Source organism: Anopheles moucheti, chromosome 3, assembly GCF_943734755.1.
Source record: "Anopheles moucheti chromosome 3, idAnoMoucSN_F20_07, whole genome shotgun sequence".
NCBI lineage: Eukaryota > Metazoa > Arthropoda > Insecta > Diptera > Culicidae > Anopheles > Anopheles moucheti.
In genome coordinates this window covers 82,570,278-82,589,201 of record NC_069141.1, presented here as the reverse complement: position 1 = coordinate 82,589,201, position 18,924 = coordinate 82,570,278, and the positions used below count along the sequence as shown (strand labels likewise).

The following is an 18,924-nucleotide window of genomic DNA, read 5'->3' as shown; positions in this document are numbered from 1 at the left end:
GAAGCAGATCAATTTCCTTCCTAAGGGCAAGGATGAAGACACCCGGCAGGTCGGTGAACCGAACACACTCATTGCGTACATTGCGATAGGATCTTCGCCAGAAAAGTGAGAGCGAAAGTGCGTAAATCTTGGGCTGTCTTCTTCGCAAAACGCAACCTCCCTTCATGCCTGCAAGTGCAAATCCTTTCTTTTAGGGGCTCCGAAAAGAAGAATGATCGGCCGCGGTCTCTGACCCACTGTCCGATGGACGAACGGTGTTGTTATCTAGATTTGTATGCTCTCCCTTTCGAAGATGAGCGTGGAAATGGGATTTAATGGAAATGTACGAAATCCAACGACGGAGTTGGCCATGCGCACGTGGTCCATTCGGCCGGATGCAATCGGTAACTTTCGATCTTGCGGGTCAATTCTTTTAGGGGTTGGTTGGATGGCCGGGGACGACGAGGTTTTAGATGATGCATGAAGTTGTAAGTGGGTTTATGAAATGTGTGTTTCGGGTGATTTGTTGCCAGTGGAATGTTCATTCAACACCAGAATGCTTGATTAATGTGGAAGATGATAATACTGCTGTCGATTAGTGCTGGTAGAAAGCAAAATATTAGTGGGATCGGCTTATAGGCATTACTGGATAGAGTATCGTTAGTTTTGTCGACTTTACGAATAATCGCAGGGAACTAGACAACTAGTTATCTTTTACATTGAGATACTACGCTGAGGACTATTAATTGAAAAGTGCATTCAAGTTTCACATGGTACGGTTCCTTATGTTCTAGCCTAATAAAAGATCGCGATTTGAATCTCGTCTATATCGCATCTCATAACAAGGATTTTGTGGTTAACGTGTGGGAAAATCACATCCTGGCTGACATTATGTAACCGGTCACTTCTGTCAAACCGCAAGGTCTCGAGGATCGGTTTGTATTCTAGGCTCCATCCTAGAGTGAAGACGTGACGACTTCGTGAGGTACTTTATGTTCGTTGGACGTAACATCAAATCATTCGAGGAGATGGACTAACTAATCATAACAAGTTTTCGAGAAGATCATCAAACCCTTACAAAACCCGAGGATTCCCGAGGATCACCCAATATCCCAGAGACGGGACCAAAACAAAAATTTTTGGACAACCTTCAATACATCGGAGGATTCCAAAAATTTGAAAATCAAAACAACGAGGTTGATGATGTTCAAGTCCACAAAAAAACTGATCTAAATACTGCCAAGTATCTTTCAGACTTTGTTGAAGTTCCTGCCAACTTCAGGCTCATGACCCCGACAACATTTCGTTCTACTTAGTATGTTTTAGAGATTGTCAAAAATATCGTTATCCTTGTTTCAGAAAAAGGAAATATTTAGCCCCAAAATGAAAGAAAAAAATGGAATTCCATTTTGACTCTTCTCTGTGCGCAATATATCTTTTCGTAATGCAGAAAGCCTCCATCGAACAGTGTGGCACCCCCATTCATCACCATCCACATCTCACATGGTGGCAGGCTGCAAACAAAACGGTCCATTTGAGGCTCATTAAACTGGCAGCTGACGGGCGAATCTATCGCTCCCCACATCAGCAGCTACAGAAGGTGAAGAAAAGGCATCCACCAGGATTGATTGACACTTTCATTTTTCAATAATGCCCTCGGGTCAAGCCATTTTTACTCCAGCTGCTCCAGCATAGAAAGAGGCTTTGTGGAAATAAATGCTCTGAACCGAGAGAAGAAAGAGCAGCAAACGATATCATAAAATTTACTAAATCACACACACACACACATGCACACGCAACACACCGTGAGGGAAGCTACGGCCTGTGGGACAAATTTCGACCCCCCCCCCCCCCCTCCTCCCCCGTTCACCCTTTTGGGTAGAAATTCTACACCCCTACCGAAGGAGAAAGTCCGATGTAATGATGTCGAAAGTGACACATTCTACCTGAGGCAACGCGCCCGAATGCAGTAACGTCGAATGAGACGAAGCGGAGATGAATCAATTCAACGGTTGCTGTGGTTGCCCGATGACGCGAAGACAGCACAGCATCGCTTCAACACCCACTGGTTTGCATGACAGAAGACAGAACAGAAAAACTCGCGCCAAAAGCCAAAGCCCTTCAACGCCAACGATCGGCTAATTGTGCGCATTTGCGCGACTTCATTAGTTAATCGGTGACTCTCCGTACGACGGGCGCAGGACTTTGCCTTGAGGTCCTTTGTCGTTTTCCTTTGCCCAGTATGTGCGCACACACAGACACATCGTCATAGCAACCCACAGCCAAATGGCAATAAATTTTCGTTAACGAGCAGAAAATCACGGCACCCGGTACGGATGAAGACATCGTTAAATAAGGGCAGCTCGTGTGTGCATCTTACCTGTCGCACCGAAAACCGTTGTTCGTGATTTTAAAGCCACGGGGTAAAAAAAGCAAGAGAAGAATTATTGCAAACCACCCCACGAAAGTTGCATGTTAAAGCGAATGTAAATGCGTAAAAAAGAGGAACTACTAGCGGTGACTATGAGCGCTCCCGCTTCTGTCAGTGGTCCGAACACGTCAAGAAGCCGGCAAAAACCCCGTGGACCCCATGTGTGTGTGTGTGTGTGTGCGAACGCCTCCGGATGGGAGTTCACGCTTAATCGCTCGGATTACGTTAATACATAAATACTGCAACCGCGAGCAGCATGAAAAAAAAACCGCCCATCTGTTTTTGCGCTTTCCTTTTGTTGTTTGTTGCCGGCTAAAAACGGCAGTGCGCTGAGCGATGCACTTAACGAGATGCATTTGTCTTACCGGGTGCGATTGGGAGGCGCTATTGGGTTCCGGCCCGCACTGTGTGGGATAATCTTTTCTGCCGCCCTCTTTCGCGGCACGTATCAATTTATGATAACGATTTGACGGAATTCCTTCGGAGCCCCGGTTTACCAAAAGTCGAAAACAGGCTTTCGTTTACAGCGCAACAGCGTTCGTTAGGAAGAAAGCATACATGATGCGATGATTGAATGTATGTACACAATTCGGACACTCGGGCCACGAAACGAATCCTCTTTCAATCACACTCATTGTGCACCGCGAGAAAGCCACGAATCGATCCGGAACGAAGCCAATTCGTTACACCAATTGAGGATCGAATAGAAAATGTGGTGTTCCCCGCGGGCTGTTCCCGGCCGTTGCAGAACTCACCAACCCTCTAACGATCATGCATAATGTGACAAATTGTTTCGAATCAGCAAAATTGTGGCTTTGCTAGCAAAGAACAACACACTCACTCAAAAAAAAAAAAAGTGGCAGCCTCCTGTACTGACCTTGGAATTGTTTTTCCTCGTTCCTCGTTCCCATATGTAAATTGAAACCACTCTTCCAATTTCGCGATCCGGTTTGGTTTTTGCATAAATAAAACAAAAGGGATGTCAGACAGTGTGCCACATTCCGACACATGGTGAGGCGTTCTTGGGTAAAACATGGGCGAGGCTCCAAACACAGAACCCGGACAGTTGTGTACGTACGCGCCGGGAATGTAAAACTACTGATGCCCGCGGTCCCGGAGGCTCATGTGTGAACTCCAACAGAGCCCGACCCCGCGGGAAAACTAGGTCGGTTGCATAAATATGAACCCAAAACATACGGCCCCGCATATACGAGGGTATTAAAATTTGATCATACCCGCGGATCGGTGCAACTGCAGCACACTGCACATTCGTCACGTATTTCGCATGGTAAGAAAAAAAAACACATGTCATGTTCTAGGCAGAATATGGGAACGGCTCTCCGTGCTGGTTTCTGTTCTTATGTAGCAAAACATTTTTTACGCCCGTTGCATCGTGTTTGGTTCTAGGGTGTGTGTCTGTATGTATGTGGGGCTGTTGATGTATTTCGTGTGGTAAAAGCATGTTTAGTGTCAGTCAATCATATCAAACATCGTGTACGGCACGAAACGTTAGCTAATGAGCCTTGTTCTAAGGAATTGTGTTGAATTTGATACAAATCAAAATACCGAAAGTTTGTTGCAAGAGTTAACATGTGGAGGGAATTAAAAGTGAAAAAAAGTCCCTTAAATTAGGTTAGCAAAACGATAACGAAAACAATGTCCTAGGATTATGTTTTTTTAATTAAATAAAAGTTGAAGTTTGATAAAAAATCAGGAAGATTAACAAAAAATATTTAAAAACCAATTGAAACAAATAATAAAATCAGAAATCGAGGAGGATAGATGAAAAGAATAGTAACATATACAAATAAATTAGAAAAAAATTGGGCGCCGGAGAAAAAATATCAGAGAAATTAAAAATAAATCACGCCACGGATTTAAAAACAAACATCGAAAAAGACATTTTCATCATAATTTAAAATAAACTTAGATGCTTACTATTTTCTTCTAGGGTCTAGGATTTAGTTTTCACCGTTTTTTCCGGAAAATTTAAGGGATATTTATGAAAAAATAAAAAAAAGGTATATATTGTAAATTCGAAGTGTGGTCCATTAGAGACACTAACTTTTTCCCAACTTTTTGTAAAATTATGAACTTTACATCAAACTAAATGCTCGCTTTAAACAAAATGGCCAAGTTAAATACCGTTCATCCACTGATCCACTTAGAAGCTGGATGTATATGCACGAGGACGTATAACATATCGTAAAAAAACAAATATTATACTACTTAGGAATAAAATAGTAGAATAAATCGATAAAATCAATCCAATTAAACTCGAATGCAATAACAATCGAATCAAACCCCATCACTCAGCATCCCGGACAGGAAAAATATTTTTATTAGAAAATTAAAGACGTTGAAAGAGCATGGAAACGTTTCCTTCTTCAGCAAAGTTTCCAACACATCCACTTAATATGAATATTGCCCTTTTGCCGATCGCTCGAAAGGATCAGTAACATTTACAGCCAAACAATATGGAACTATCGTCCATCTGTTTTGTGGTACTACAATACATCAACCGAAGCACCAAATTGGATGCATTACTTCTTCCTCTGCAATACAATGATTCATAAACGGCCTTCATATAAGCGAGGGATTAGCGCGGCCCCGACAACAAAAAAGGGTTTGTTTCGTGATTGTGCAACATGTATGCAACAACTGCACGCGTCACACTCCCCCGCGCGTACCAGTGCACGGATATGATGGATGGAAAATGTATAAATATGATCATTGGATCTGATGGCATCCATGGCGATTAGTATAATGCCACAAACAGCAACCGCATCGCGCCCGCTTCCTTTGGGCAGAAACACCGGCCCACTCCGCACACACGTATCTAATCTCGCTGGTCGGTAGGTTTCTACGAGCCACGGCTGGTGGTGGCTCATATGGGCCGCTCAACACTGGAAGCTAGACAAGATCGCTTGAAACTACTGAAGTACAGCGGGAGGGAAAAAAGCAACATTTATGCCCGGAAAGCGTTTGGGGCTCCTCACCGGGCATCACCTGTGTAAAAGGAAGGAGCGAAAACCACATGATCCTCGGGAATACCGATCGATGAAAGCCAAGAGGAACCATCGGGGGAGAAGCAGGGTGGAACAACAATAGCAATAAGCGGTGCAGCATAAATATTAGTCATTTGTTTCCGCCGCAGCATGCGCGGAAAGCGCCACGCTGTACATGTGGGGAGGGAAAAGGGGACGGTTTTCGCTGCTGTAAAAGGGAAGGGAAGCAGGGATCATGCAGTGCAGTGTGTGTGCCTATGCTCGTTCCAAAGTTGGATCTTTAAGCGCAGATATTCGCCCTCCATGGTACGCGGGCCAGGAATTATGTGGCACTCATGTTCCATTCACGGAACGAAACAGCTGCTTGAAGACTGCTTGTTTGAGCGGTCCGGCGGTTGCCATTGCTTGGTTTGGGGCGGGTGAGTTTTATGTTCATGTTGCATGTCCACTGCGGGGTCCATCCACCCGCACACCATCCCCACCATCCAGCCGGCTCGCCGGAAAGCGATATAGATTTTAGGAGTTGTTGTCATTTGTTTTCCACCAGTTATTGAACACGAAAACCGGCTTTTGTGTCTTGGCGAGGTTTGACCAAAAAGGGCACCGTCTCTGCGCGAGGAGTAGCCCTTTTCTGTGGCGCAGTTTGCGTTGGAGGATGAAAGTGTTTCGGTCGGGTCGATGCGGTTATGATGCGCCGTGTGCGCGATGATTGATGTTCGGACGATCGCTATCGATCGATCGGTACATGTGTTCGATCTAATCTGCTCATGCAGCGCACAACGCGCCTCCCTGCTTACGGGAAACACCGATAGCGCACAGATAGCCGAAAACCGTGCCCAAGCGCATCGGGAAGGGTGTGAAACTTTCATGCACAGGCTGGGTCATCTTGAAGGGTGAAAGTAATTAGTAATAGCTTGAAGCGTGGAGCAAATGAGACGGCAGTGATTTATGCCTTAAAGCTGATCGAGGGATTTCTAGTTCAACCGACAAAGAAAGAGTTATTTCTGGATTATGCTTAGTGAGCAATAGTAAAATATCATATCGGTAAATGATTGACTGCAAAGCTTTCAGTGTGTCAGTCGAGATGACTTTGAGGAGAATCAGTTTCATTTAGAGATCCAGAATGGGCGAATACATGTCAGATCTCCCTCGGACATACTACGTAAAGTTAGTGAAACTTCTTCTGGTCAACTTGAAAATCTTTTAAGTAGTAATCATTAAATAGTTATTGAAAAAACAATTTCAAAGTAAAAATTCGAAATATTTGTTGAAGAAGCTATGTCTTCACATAACATATTTTTCTACTAAATTACAAAGTCATGTCCGTAGATCAAGTATAGATCAGAAGCTGAACTACTGTACTAAGTAGAAAATACATATACAATACTCCAACTTCCGAATACTTTAGCTCATAATTATCAAATAAAAGAGGAATACATACAAGCTAATGAATTCTTAGGATATATTGTACAGTGTGTCATTGTACAGTCGACATCACTGGTTGCGAAAGCTCACCGAAATGGACTCCCCAAGCGTAGCGGAGTAAGAAAACCGAACCCAAACGAACGCAACCCAGGGGACGTAACACGTATTGCAGAGCGTTTGGTTTGAAATATTAGTCCCAAGGTTAGGATATGTCAAACCACTAATTTATATCGACAGCAAAGTGGTGTGGCACATTTGTGGCCGGACGACACCGTCGTGGACTTTCCCTTTCGAACGATCACTGTCCATGATGTCTTCCACAGATTCTTACCCTCATCCACAAAAAAAAAAGCCACCGACAATGCGCCACGAGATGGTTGACGGGTATTGTGTCCCACAACCGAGGGGTCGTCGGGAGTCGTCGGCCTCATATTTCACCAGGATTACTGTAATCCCGGATCGTGCGGTTAGCACGGATCGGTACCGTTCGACCAAAGGATCGGTACGAGACACCCGGACAAGAGCTCGCCGGAAGCTCAAAGGCCAGTAACGGGTGACCCTTATCGGGGATGACAATCTGGCTATTGGTGATTGACCGTACCGCACGTCGCAGGTTCAGGAAGTCGTGTCTTCCGACGGTGTGCCGTTCACAAATACAAAAAGAGCCAGTAACAGTCTCGCCGAGCCTTCACACGCACGCACGATCCTTTTCGGTTGCTGATGTTCACCCGACATTGGCAAACGATCGATCGGGTGAAGAAAGGCCCCAACCCCGATCGTCATCCATCCGATATATCTGAGATGTATGATGTTCGAAACCGCAATCGAGCAATTTGGTCACCGTACCGTTTCCCGCCAACGGAACGATCGTTTTGTGCGATCTTCTACACGTTCCCTCGACAATTGCTGCCGTACCGCCAATTGCTACCTACAACGCCCCGAGAGCGATGGAAAGGAAAAGTGTTTTTCATTCCCATCCCGAAACCAGCACAGCTTATACGCCTGTGGCCGTGTGACGGAGGGCATCGTGTGACAATCGATGTGGGAAATCATCGGGGCTGTTTCACTGTTTGAAGGGGATCTTGGACAACGTGTGCACGTACCTGGTATTGAAATTCCTGATGTCAAAAGTTTCTCCGGTAGCTCGCGGATCGATCGCGGGGCGACGATTTCGTGCGGTAGATGAGGTGCTGAAAGGAAGTGAGCAGAACGAGATGGAATGCGTTTAGTTGTGATGATGGTGAGTGTCATTAGTATCAATATATATTTTTAGTAACAACTTGAAACTGAAAGGTCGTTGAATTAGGTGTGCAGTTTATTTATCAGAGCCGGACTCAATTGAGTTTCAAATTTAAATATCTTATACCTGGATGTTTGAGTTTTATTCCTTTTTGTTCTTCTATCTTGAGTGCTTCCTATAGTTTCACCAGCTTTTGGAAAACATTGTTATTTATGAATTTTCCCTACGATAGTAGATTGTTAGCCAACAAGGTGTTTCTGATATCGATACGTGTTTAATGGTTCCAGTGTAAACTTGCCACAGTTCCACAATGACAATGAAAAGATAACAATTTGCTTAAAAGAAACGTAACCACGCAATAAAATTGTTTACACTCGAAATTGGCAACCTCTGCGTCCAAAACAAAAGTAAACATAACTTTTTATCATCGTCGTCTCTCCCTCGAACCAAGAGTACACCATTGGGTTGTTTCCAAACACCAGAAACTCCTGGGTGTCGGGTGCTTTGCATCTTACCTTACTTCCGGCCCCGAGCGCGACCAACTGGCCTTCTTATCTACTATCTCCATTGACTTAACCCAGATAAGAAAATTACGCAAAAATCGTGTATCAACTCGTTTTCCCTCCACCATTAGTAGCGGCGAATCGTGCGGCGAAGATACCTTCCCTGCAAGGGAAATTGTCGGCTGGTCACCGTCACACGCGCACTACAAACTGGCGGTGCTCTTTTTGAACGTCTCTTTGGTAGCTGGGAATAAAAGGGTGGCGTTCCTAGAATGGCCGAACGCGAGTTCTTTCTGCTGGACGCATCGACGAAGTGCTGGCGAAAAAGGGGTCGCGCGAATGTACACGATTTTCTTATTTCAACCCAATTTTCCGACGCACCTTCGGGCCAATCACGACCACGAGATCGCTTGTTCGACCAGAAGGTGGATTCTGTCCAACTGAATATTGTACAGGACCTGCAAACATCTTCCTCCCAAGTGTGGTTATGAAATTCTTGTCCAGACCCGTTTCCTCAGGTTTCCCAGTGACCTCTTTTGATAAGCAACATTCGTTCCAAATTATGGAATTATGATGGCGGAAGGTTCGTTTGCTTCCCCGGAGGGTTCGGATTCGGTGCGCGAAATGATCACGGAACCCGCTGATCTGACCCACAATTCCGGCACAGGTCATGCCGGAACCTGTTATGTTTGGACAGTCGTTCACCGAACTTTGAAGATGGCCCACAGTGTCTCCATGTCTCCATGCCTAATCGACCCCAAAACTATCGCACCACTCAACAGGTGACCCTGAGTTAGGGCTCTCGATCAGCTCCGATCATCTTTTACACCATCATTTTCGTTGAAGCGGGATAGATTACATTCATTCATTAGGGGCGGCATTTGAGGCTTCAATCCAAGCCGGAGTCTGTGTTGGTAATATGTAAATAAGGTCTTTTTTCGTGTGGTGGATAATTTGGTGGCCAGTGTTCCACACAAACACGCCCGTTTTGTGCATCTTCGGAACCTTGGGTGGGCCCTTCAAAACGTCGGGCCCGATTCAAGGGTACGACCCGGAGGAAAAGAAAAGCCCAATTTACACCATTCTTTCGATGTTTGGATCGCGGCTTTCATCTGTGCGATGGAGGGGGAACTGTTATTTTAACCTTTTTTTTTTTTGAAGCGGGTTTGAAATTTGTCTAAAATGGCACCGAGATTTTGAAGGTTTGTAAGGTGTGTGACGGCATCCGTAGTGCTTTGGCCCTGTTGATGCACGGCGCGAAGATGCCACGCATGTATGTAGGTCAGTCGGTCGGTGATTTATGAGTGACATTGATGAACTTATGCCCCAGAGTGCGTAGGGTATTTAGGTAGGATGCAGCGAAATACACGACGCCAGGTTTGATGAAGGGAAATATTTTTTGAGTACAAATAATTATCAAATAAAAGTATTTGCTTTCTTCGGGTGAAGCCATGGGAAGCAATTTGAGCACAATTTCCCATTAATCAGTGTTTGATTAGCCTGGAGAAAGGGGTTTTATTAGGATTAGGTGGAGTATTAGGTTTCATCTAATCGTCAGTGTTATTTTGATTTTCCAAGCCGAATCCACAAGATCTTTAGAATATCTGTTAACAATATTAAATCTCTTGAGAAGTGACGAAGTAACTGCTCAAAGAATTGACATATTTAATGTATAATAAACATTTATATCAAATTAAGGCAAGAATATTGCTGAAGAATTCTTCACTTATGATTATTAACAAATTCCATTATGTTCAAGCAGCCATTAATAAGCAACAAATCAAATAAAACTGCTAACATTCGTCATGATCAGTTGTCATCACTTGCAGACACTCATCAGCGGAGTGTGGAGTGTTGAATAAACTTCTTTCTGGCTTGCGGCCAATTCCAATAGTCATATCTCATCATTACCGAGTAGCAATTTTCACATCTCTTACAGGCGCAATCCCATGTCAAACATGCATAAGCCAATGTGCAGCTGTCAATAACTCGCCAATAAAAGCTCACGATCAATCATGATCCACAGAGCGCCCTTCCGCACATGATGCTTGCTGCTGCTGCTGCTGCACGTGGTCGAATGATGGAAGTTTCGCACCCGCACTTTTGTAACGTGCAGCGGAAATGTAAATCTTTCCCTTTCGGGCACGGGTTGTAATGTATACAAGCGCGCCTACCGATAGCCGCCACACACTGACCGCTGATTTCCAGGGCATGTTTGTCTGTCAGCCTGTCGGCAGCGAGGCAAACCCCGTACTGCACCGGACATCAAAGCGCATCACATTGCACAATTGCACACAAGACTCGCTTTCGGTTTCGGTCGCACCGCACCCACGGGTGATGGAATTGATCGGTCGAAGAATGTTTTCCTCGCTGCTCCGTAAGTCACATCTCGCTTCGCTGCAAGATGAATGTGTTTACGATCGTCATCGATCGGTGCACGATTGGCGGTTGCATTGCGATTGCGCGTGTGTGTCGATCGAATGATCGATGATGGTGCGGTTTCCATACCGACCCGGGACCCCGTTTGTTTCGTGACGATCGTGGCACAGATGTCATCCCACAAAACGGATCCCGTACGACCTGCAATCTGTCAAGTTCGGATCTTGCGTTTTGATGTACTTTTGAAAGTCGACCGTTTCTGATCCGATCGTCACCAGGCTTTGCCGTGCGTTTGTGTGTGTGTGTACGAATAGGAAGTGGTGGTGTAATTTAATTACCCACCATCTTCCGGCAGCAAATGTCCGCCTTGCTTTCGAATTGTCGATTTATAATCCGGCCAAGTACACCACAATCGTGACCGTTCGCTGGTATTGGCGCGATATCATCAGATTGTTTGGTGTTGTTAAGCGAACAAGCAAAGAAAATGTGGAAAAATCGCCCCGTTGGCGGGTGTACAATCGGGGCGAAAAAAAAAAATAGACGGAGATAAAGTCACTGCAAGTCACCATGTACACACACATGGTTGATGCGATCGGTTCCGTTTGCGTTTCGTTCGTGCGTTTCGGCTTAAGGTTGTGCGACCCATTAAAATTAGTCGTATCAAGAAATTCGCTTCCTCTAGTGCGCTTGCAAACAACCGCACAAACGAAAACCGCTTTGCCTCGCATAGTGGACGTGTTTTCCGGGAGTTGTTTGGTACAATTCTTACACATGGGAAAAGCAAAAAAAAAGAAACAGGAACAGAAACATTTTCTTTCCCAGTTAATTTTATCTCCACTGCTTACCGGGGCCACTACCTTTCAGCGGCCTTATTAGCACCGATGAAAGACATTCCATTCCATTATGCAGTGTGTGTGTGTGTATGCGCGCGAGCAGGACGGAGCACCGCTTCATAATTCCATAATTTGCAACAAACGCGTTGACAATTGTGTTTCGGCAACGGGACAGCGCCACACGCGCATTTTTTTTACTCCTTAATTCCTTTTCGCGCTGCATTTAAGTAGTTCGCTTTACATGACGGTCATTATGTCACCTCTCGCGTACAGGCAGGGAGTTGACACACTCAACACGTGTACAGCCGCTCCGTTCGGTTGCGCCGGCCCAAACAGCTCATCCGCATGAAGAAGGGTCGCGCGACACGATGTTGGTGAGGCAGATGTTTAATGTAGCTGCGTATGCTAATTGCGACACGGTTTTCCAAAGTGCGTCTAGACAAACTTGTTATGCGTTTGCAACACGCGAAACTGCTGTCACTGCGTGTTTAGCGCATTTGTCATCATTATCTATGCTGGAGGGATAAGGCATGCAGCGCGATGGTTGGCTGAAGAGGGAAGGTGAAAAACTAATCCCCATGAAGTACTCTAATTTGCTTGTGAGTGAGTGGTTGCAAATTGATGTACGGCAAGCGTTCGAGATTGAAATGTACGTGCCGGCATAAAAGCTATCTCAGTTGAATGAAACGCTTGATATCTTAGCCTTATAAAATAGCGATCAGGCAATAAGCTAAATCGAGATCTCAAAATGCATCACAAGGTGATAAAAAGCACAACAAATTATACTATTTGTTAAACATGCTCATAGGAAAGGGTCATATAAACCTTCGATTCTCCTCTACAAGTATCGACAATCGTTAAAATGACTCGCTCGAAAACCATCTCTCCATTTCCCGTCCTTATCCTCCGGATCTCGATCTAAACTCGAAAATCGATTTTTCTAACCGTTCCTCGCCTGCCCGGTCGTTAAAGTCTTTCGTACGGTGCAATCACACTGCGGCGCGTTTCTGGCTGCGTCCACCGATAGGCGGCTGCGATCGTTTTAACTCAGTTATGTGTTCGTTCTTTCACTGTAAATGAACGACTAGCACACATAAGGACGGTCGGCTGGCTAAACGAACGAAGCAATTAATAATCTCCACTAAACAGCACACCTTTCTTCTGGTGGAGCTTATTAAACGTTGACCCGTATAAAAAAAAACAAACCCACCGGTACATTGGCGGTGTTTCTCGCTTGATTGTACGCATACCGAGCCTTCTTGCGAGAAGTGTTTCGATTTAGTTTTCTTTATGCTAGCCATAACCATTCTGATGGGGCCCGGTATCGGTATCGGGATAGGAAGCAAACTATTTTTACCGCGCAACTGTGTGGCGCTTGCCGACCAGCCAACGCATCCCGTTACACAATTCGAACGCAACGAGCGTCATTCTTCGTCCAGATATATGGGTCAATAGGAAAAGTGGCTGCATCATTGGCACATAATCAAGCAGGGGCAGCGCGTAATACCTGCACTGAAGTGTCCTGGATGTAAGGGGTTTCGGGAAAAGTGCCTTTTCATTGGGAAATTAGGAATTAGGATAATATCACCTAACTACTCAAATTGTTTTGCCAGAAATTTTATGACAAACTTTTATACAAAAATTGGGTAATTAGTTCTTATTTCATATAGTTTTCCATCTATTTTTATAATAAGAAACGATATTCTTACAGCCTAATCTAACGTGAAATAAATAATTTGCAAGTCAATATTGTTGGATAACCTTAAAAATGGCCCTCATTGCATAACACATCCGCTCGACTTACCTGTTTCGCACTTCTTTTGCTCGTCACTGCTCTCCTCGTCGCTGTCGATGTGTGGAAAGGAACCGCCTAGACAGAACAGTGGCATCCCTGCCGCTGCGGCCGCTGCAGCCACCGAACCCACCTCGATGGCTGTTGATTGCTGATTATCTCCTTCTTGGCCACCACCACCATCACCACCACCGCCCTCCTCCCCGCCGGTGTCACAGATGGTTACGCTTAGACCATCATTACTCTGATTGCTGCCGATCTGTGGTGCATTTTCACTTTTGCCACCGATGGCGTGCGGGCCGTTTTGATTGCCACCGGTCGCCCCCGGCACTGGCCTGCCGGCAGCCGTTGACAGGTTCGCACCGGAAACGACGGTCGCCAGCGGTTGACGCTTCAGCTGCGTGTACTTGCTGTTGATTAGCAGCTTGTTGTTTTTGGTGATCAGTTCGCGACGCTTCAGCAGCCCGAGCTTGGGTGTGCCCGGTGCGCTGCCGGTGTGCTGCTGCTGCTGCACGGTGCTACGGCCAGTTTCGCACACCTCACCGCCGTTCGCGTCCGGATCGTGGAGTGCGTGGAGCGGTTCGGTGACAGTAGCCGGAAGCGTCGAACCACCGTCGACGGTGGGAAAGGATAGGTCTTCCAGCGGGACGCGGCTGATCGCCCGCTCGATGCCGACCAGAAGGTTTTGCAACAGGGCGGGCAGATCTTCCGTCAGCATCTCCACAGCTAGAGGGGTGATCGGATCGCGGATCGGATCCAACCGACGGTACACGATCGACGGATGATGGGTTGCGTTGGTGGCAACGTTTGGTGCTGTTGCTGCTCCTGCTGAGGATGTCGATGTGCCGCGCCAAACTGCATAGAGCTCGGGTTTGGTTGTGTCCGGCTCGGGTCGAATGCAAAGGTACGTATCCTGCGATCGGACCAACGATTCATCAAGAGCCCCAAGATGGAGCACTAGGGCTCCCGCGACAGCCAGTGGCCAACCGTCACACCAGCTTAGATCCTGAAAGGGAGAAGCAAAAAACAACAAAAATTAACTTCAATTCCTTGAGCAATATTTACGATAGTTGATTATAATTTGTTTAATGACATTGATAATTCAAGAGTGTTCAGACCATAGTGATAAGTGTCTTACGATGTCATGATGATCTTATTGTCTCACATCAGCTGGTCGAAACTTCAATTATGTCGTTTCCCGATGGCCAATTATTGTAGAAATTCATCCAATAACCTCAAATATTAGGTAATACTAGCATGTGGTTGATTATTGTTCAGTTATTCAGGCCATCTTCACTCCGGAAATAGAAGTTCGATCATATTTTTTTACAAATCAACTACCAACTTATAATACATATTTAACTTAAACGGATATTAATTTGATGATTTTAGTTGCAATATTCGTATGCTTCAACGTGAATTCAATATCAATATCACTCTGTAAGTTTCACGGTTACTAATAAAATCCAATGTCAAGCCATAAACATTACATTCATAGTTACACATGTTCTACTCAAACTGTACCGCATCGCTCCATTTATTTTTATCACACGCGTAAAATGGTCGGTATGTGACCGTGTTAAAATTAGCCCCACTCAAGGTAATCATGCTGCACATCAGGTACTGAGTTTCCACCCCCAGTAACTTGCCCTCATCCCCCTTTCACACCACGACACACAACACGACACCATTTCCGCGGGTTTCGTGTGGTTTTGTCGAAATGTTTATTTGATAACCGACCTGGCCGGCCTGTGCGCCACACCGCTAGGCTCAATGACCAAACAACAACAAAAAAAGCGGGAAATAGCCAGGAAAGCAAACTGGAGTTATGACCCACACTGGGAACGGTAATAAATATCAAATCGAGTAGCTAAACATGTGCTTGTACGTGCCAACAGACATGCCTTTTTACATGCCGCGCCACTGATTCCGGTGCAGGCGGCACACACACACACACACACGGGTCCGTGCAATGCGCGAAAAGAAATTGTCCAATTAATTTCCATTCGCGTTCGGATTCGTGATCCGATTACACGCACTTAGGGGAGGAAATCCGGATTGAGGGGCGGGCGGTCCGGTACGGGAAAAGGCCAAAGTAGTCGCCGGTGGTCCGCTGGGTTTATCGCTATCATTTTTCGTTGCTTTTTCCAGGCTGTTTGTGGTGCTTTCCTTTCCTTCCGATTTGCCTGCTGGCCAGTCTCGCGGTGTTGGTCCGAAAAGCATAAAGGGCCCACCGGCCCGCTCTCGATTAAACGTCGAGCATGAACAAATTGTTTGCCGATTGCCGTGGTTTGGGTGGTGGGGTTGGCGTGTTTTGCTTTTAGGTTTTGTTTTGATAGATTATCAAAAAACGGAAAACGTGTGTACGTGCCGATTTATTGGTTTTTGTGTGTGTATACATTGGAAGGATTTATTTCGCAAGATCGCAAGATTAAATTGCGATCGTTCGCAATGGTGTTTGCCCATTTTCGGATGAGCAAAAATCATAAAAAAAGAAGATGGTTCGATTCAATGAAGCATAATTTTACTGAGTCCCATTCCAAAGATCCGTATTCCTGGAAGGGATATTCAAGCCAACAAAAAAAAAAACAAAAAGCCCAGATTATGGCGTGCACCTGCAACCTTCACGCCCCATTCGCTACCAAGTGCAATCGGAAGATAACGCCACCGACCATCGAACGATCGTGTCCGAAAGTTTTATCCAAAACGCATCAACGATTCGTGTCCAACCAGAAGAAATACCCTAAAACCGGCAAAAGGGTGTAGGGTAACGATTTTCCCCGCGATCTTCGACCCATTCCCATTCTTGTCTCTCCTCCCACCATCCCACGACCCGGTCAGCGCTTCATTCTGTGGATCGATTTTCATCCGTAAGGCGGGTAATTTTTATTAATATAATTAAGATGTAGATGCGATGCCGAAGATAGTTTATGGCTGGGGAAGATCGAAAAACGGTATCCCTTTCTCCACGCGCGAATGTGGACGCGCGAACTTTTCACCCGACTTCTTCGCATCTCAATCCACCTTCCCGGTCCTATTGGTTTCTACTTCACTACAACCATTTCGGTTCAATACTTAAAATTAGCCTTAAAAGCTTCATCGGTCGCGGTTGGAAATTCGGAGGCACGAACGATCGAGAGACGGAGGGTTTACTTTAGTTTGCCGTACCGTTTTTTTTTTTGCTCCGGTGTGCCCACGCGGTCGAAAATTGGGGTGGATGCCCACCATTAATCATCGATACGCGGTGTGATTTATTGGTTGTAATTGCTCAATTAAGTCGCGGCGTCATCGGGTTTCGAATCGGTCGGGTCATCGGTCGGGGCCTTGCCGTTTCAAATGATATATACGCGCGGTGTTGAGTGCTTTGGGTGGAGTGGGCCACGTGCGACATTCGCGCCATGCTGAGCTAAATGTGTGCATCGGGTGCAATGAGGTGCATGTTGGTGGGTGCTCTGAGATCAATCCACTGATGTGGCGCGATACAGTCATCGGGATTTGAGCGTGAACGACCCAATGATCCGCTGAGTCGGTACGTTGGTTGCGTTTGAAAAATGGAACCCACCCCCGAGGGGAAACCGGACCGTTCTTCCTGGGACACACGCTGGAAGGATGGCGAGCTCCTGCTGAGCATTACCGGGCTCTTGCCACTCAGGGCGCCATTTCCCGCTGAATGAGGTGCTCGAGAGCTCCAATTAATCAACCGTGCCAAACACCCGAAAGGGTCGACTGACGAGCTGTCCCGAAGTGAGTGACTGGTTTTGCTGACGCCCGGGAAACATAACCCGCAAACGCGATCCCACCTTCTTTTCTTTCTTTCCCATTCATGCTGCTCGAAACGACGCGTTGCGAGATCGTCGTGAATGATAAGATTACAAAACGAATTCAATTAATCAGTCCTATCAGCCTTTGTGCGGAGAAAAACGCGAGATGCGAGAGGAGCGTGTACGCGATCTTGTTACGGTGATTAGGGGAAAAACGCGGCCCGGAAACCGACAGATTCCCGTGTCGGACTGAAGCTTCGGTTGCCGGCAGTGTCCGATCTTTTAACGCTCAGCTCCAGCCATCCATTAATCAAGTACCGAACGGTCAATTTTTCTATTTTGCTGTCGAGGTTTTGTATGAAAAGTGAGAGTTCATCATTGCGCAGGGAAGATGCAATCGGTGGTTTTGGAATCATTTCTAAGTTGTTATTGTTGCCAAAGGTTAGCACACTAAATGAGTGTATTGAAGCGGATAAATTACAATCGAATTAATGAACATTGAATGTTTTCAAATGAAATTTCAAACAATAAAATGAATAATTACAAAGCCTATCGTAAGACACACGTTACAAGCAAACTCTTCGTCCACAATATTTGGCAAATACGTTAACCCACTCATGGGCAATTTCCGCGGCTCATCAAAAAATCATTTATTCACTTGAGCAACCATCCAGCCGCCACGGTACTCGCGGTGGTCAATCCGCACTCCGGAAGATGTCATACCAGGCACCGTACATGTGCAAAGCTCCCTTGAAGCAAACCGCCTGGCAAAACGCTTCCAAATGGCAGAGCCAATTGGGTTTCGTTTAATTTATGATCCTTAGCAATTATCGTAATTACTAATTTCAATTTTCGCTCGTCGAGTGCAGGCCGTGAAGAGGAGCTGTATCCCGCACGTCAACGTTTCGCGTCAACACGCGAAGATACGCGCGCGGCTCGTGCCGGTGCCGGATGACCGACCGGAGGATACCGTACGCGGCACAAAACAAAACCGGCAAAGCACCGCAGCCTGGCGTCGACACGCCAACGACTAATCAGTTCCCGGTCGGGCTTAAACTCTTTGACTTTAAGCTTAAAAACGGGCTACGGAAACTCCTTCGCCCATGTAGCAACACGGGAAATGGTGCCATTTTTTTAACCTGTGTGGCCGTGTGGTTGCTTCGGTGCTGTATTTTTCCTACCCTTCGACGCTTCCTTTGCTAGCCATGTGAGTGATGAGGGGCGTCCTCTTAAGGGGGCGTGCAGAATGATGATAAAGTATAAAATAATACACGGAAGAAAGGCGAACGCGCTAAGCGTTGGTGGCGTGTGATGCGGGAGTGTTTGAGCGAAATTAGCTATCGCCGGACCGATCACCACCACCGGGCGATCCGGACAGGAGACGGGCAGGGAAGGCATTCCATTCCAGAAATTTTGCACAGCCCAGCGATGGGGTTAAACGACTAACGGAAATGGGTACGATCGGTTTTGAAGGAGTTGAATGAGACGTCACGAGAGGTACGATTAGTGCGTCACATCAGGCTCGGAGGGTTTTTCGCGAGCCATAGTGTGCTCTCGACATACATTTTTCTTT

The 18,924-nt window shown here is 46.0% G+C and overlaps 1 protein-coding gene across 2 annotated transcripts in view; it reads right to left on the bottom strand.

The window, feature by feature from the left end:
- LOC128301212 (triple functional domain protein) overlaps positions 1-18,924 on the bottom strand; it is a 77,937-nt gene that overhangs the window by 8,854 nt on the left and 50,159 nt on the right. The window contains exons 2-3 of one of the 2 annotated variants that reach the window (XM_053037576.1): positions 13,603-14,596; positions 7,947-8,033 (exon numbers count right to left, since the gene is read on the bottom strand). In XM_053037576.1, the coding sequence (XP_052893536.1) occupies positions 7,947-8,033; positions 13,603-14,308 (793 nt within the window). In that variant the 5' untranslated portion in view covers positions 14,309-14,596. Of the gene's footprint in view, positions 1-3,287; positions 3,388-7,946; positions 8,034-13,602; positions 14,597-18,924 lie in introns of those variants that run through there. The other variant, XM_053037577.1, reaches the window with a different exon arrangement.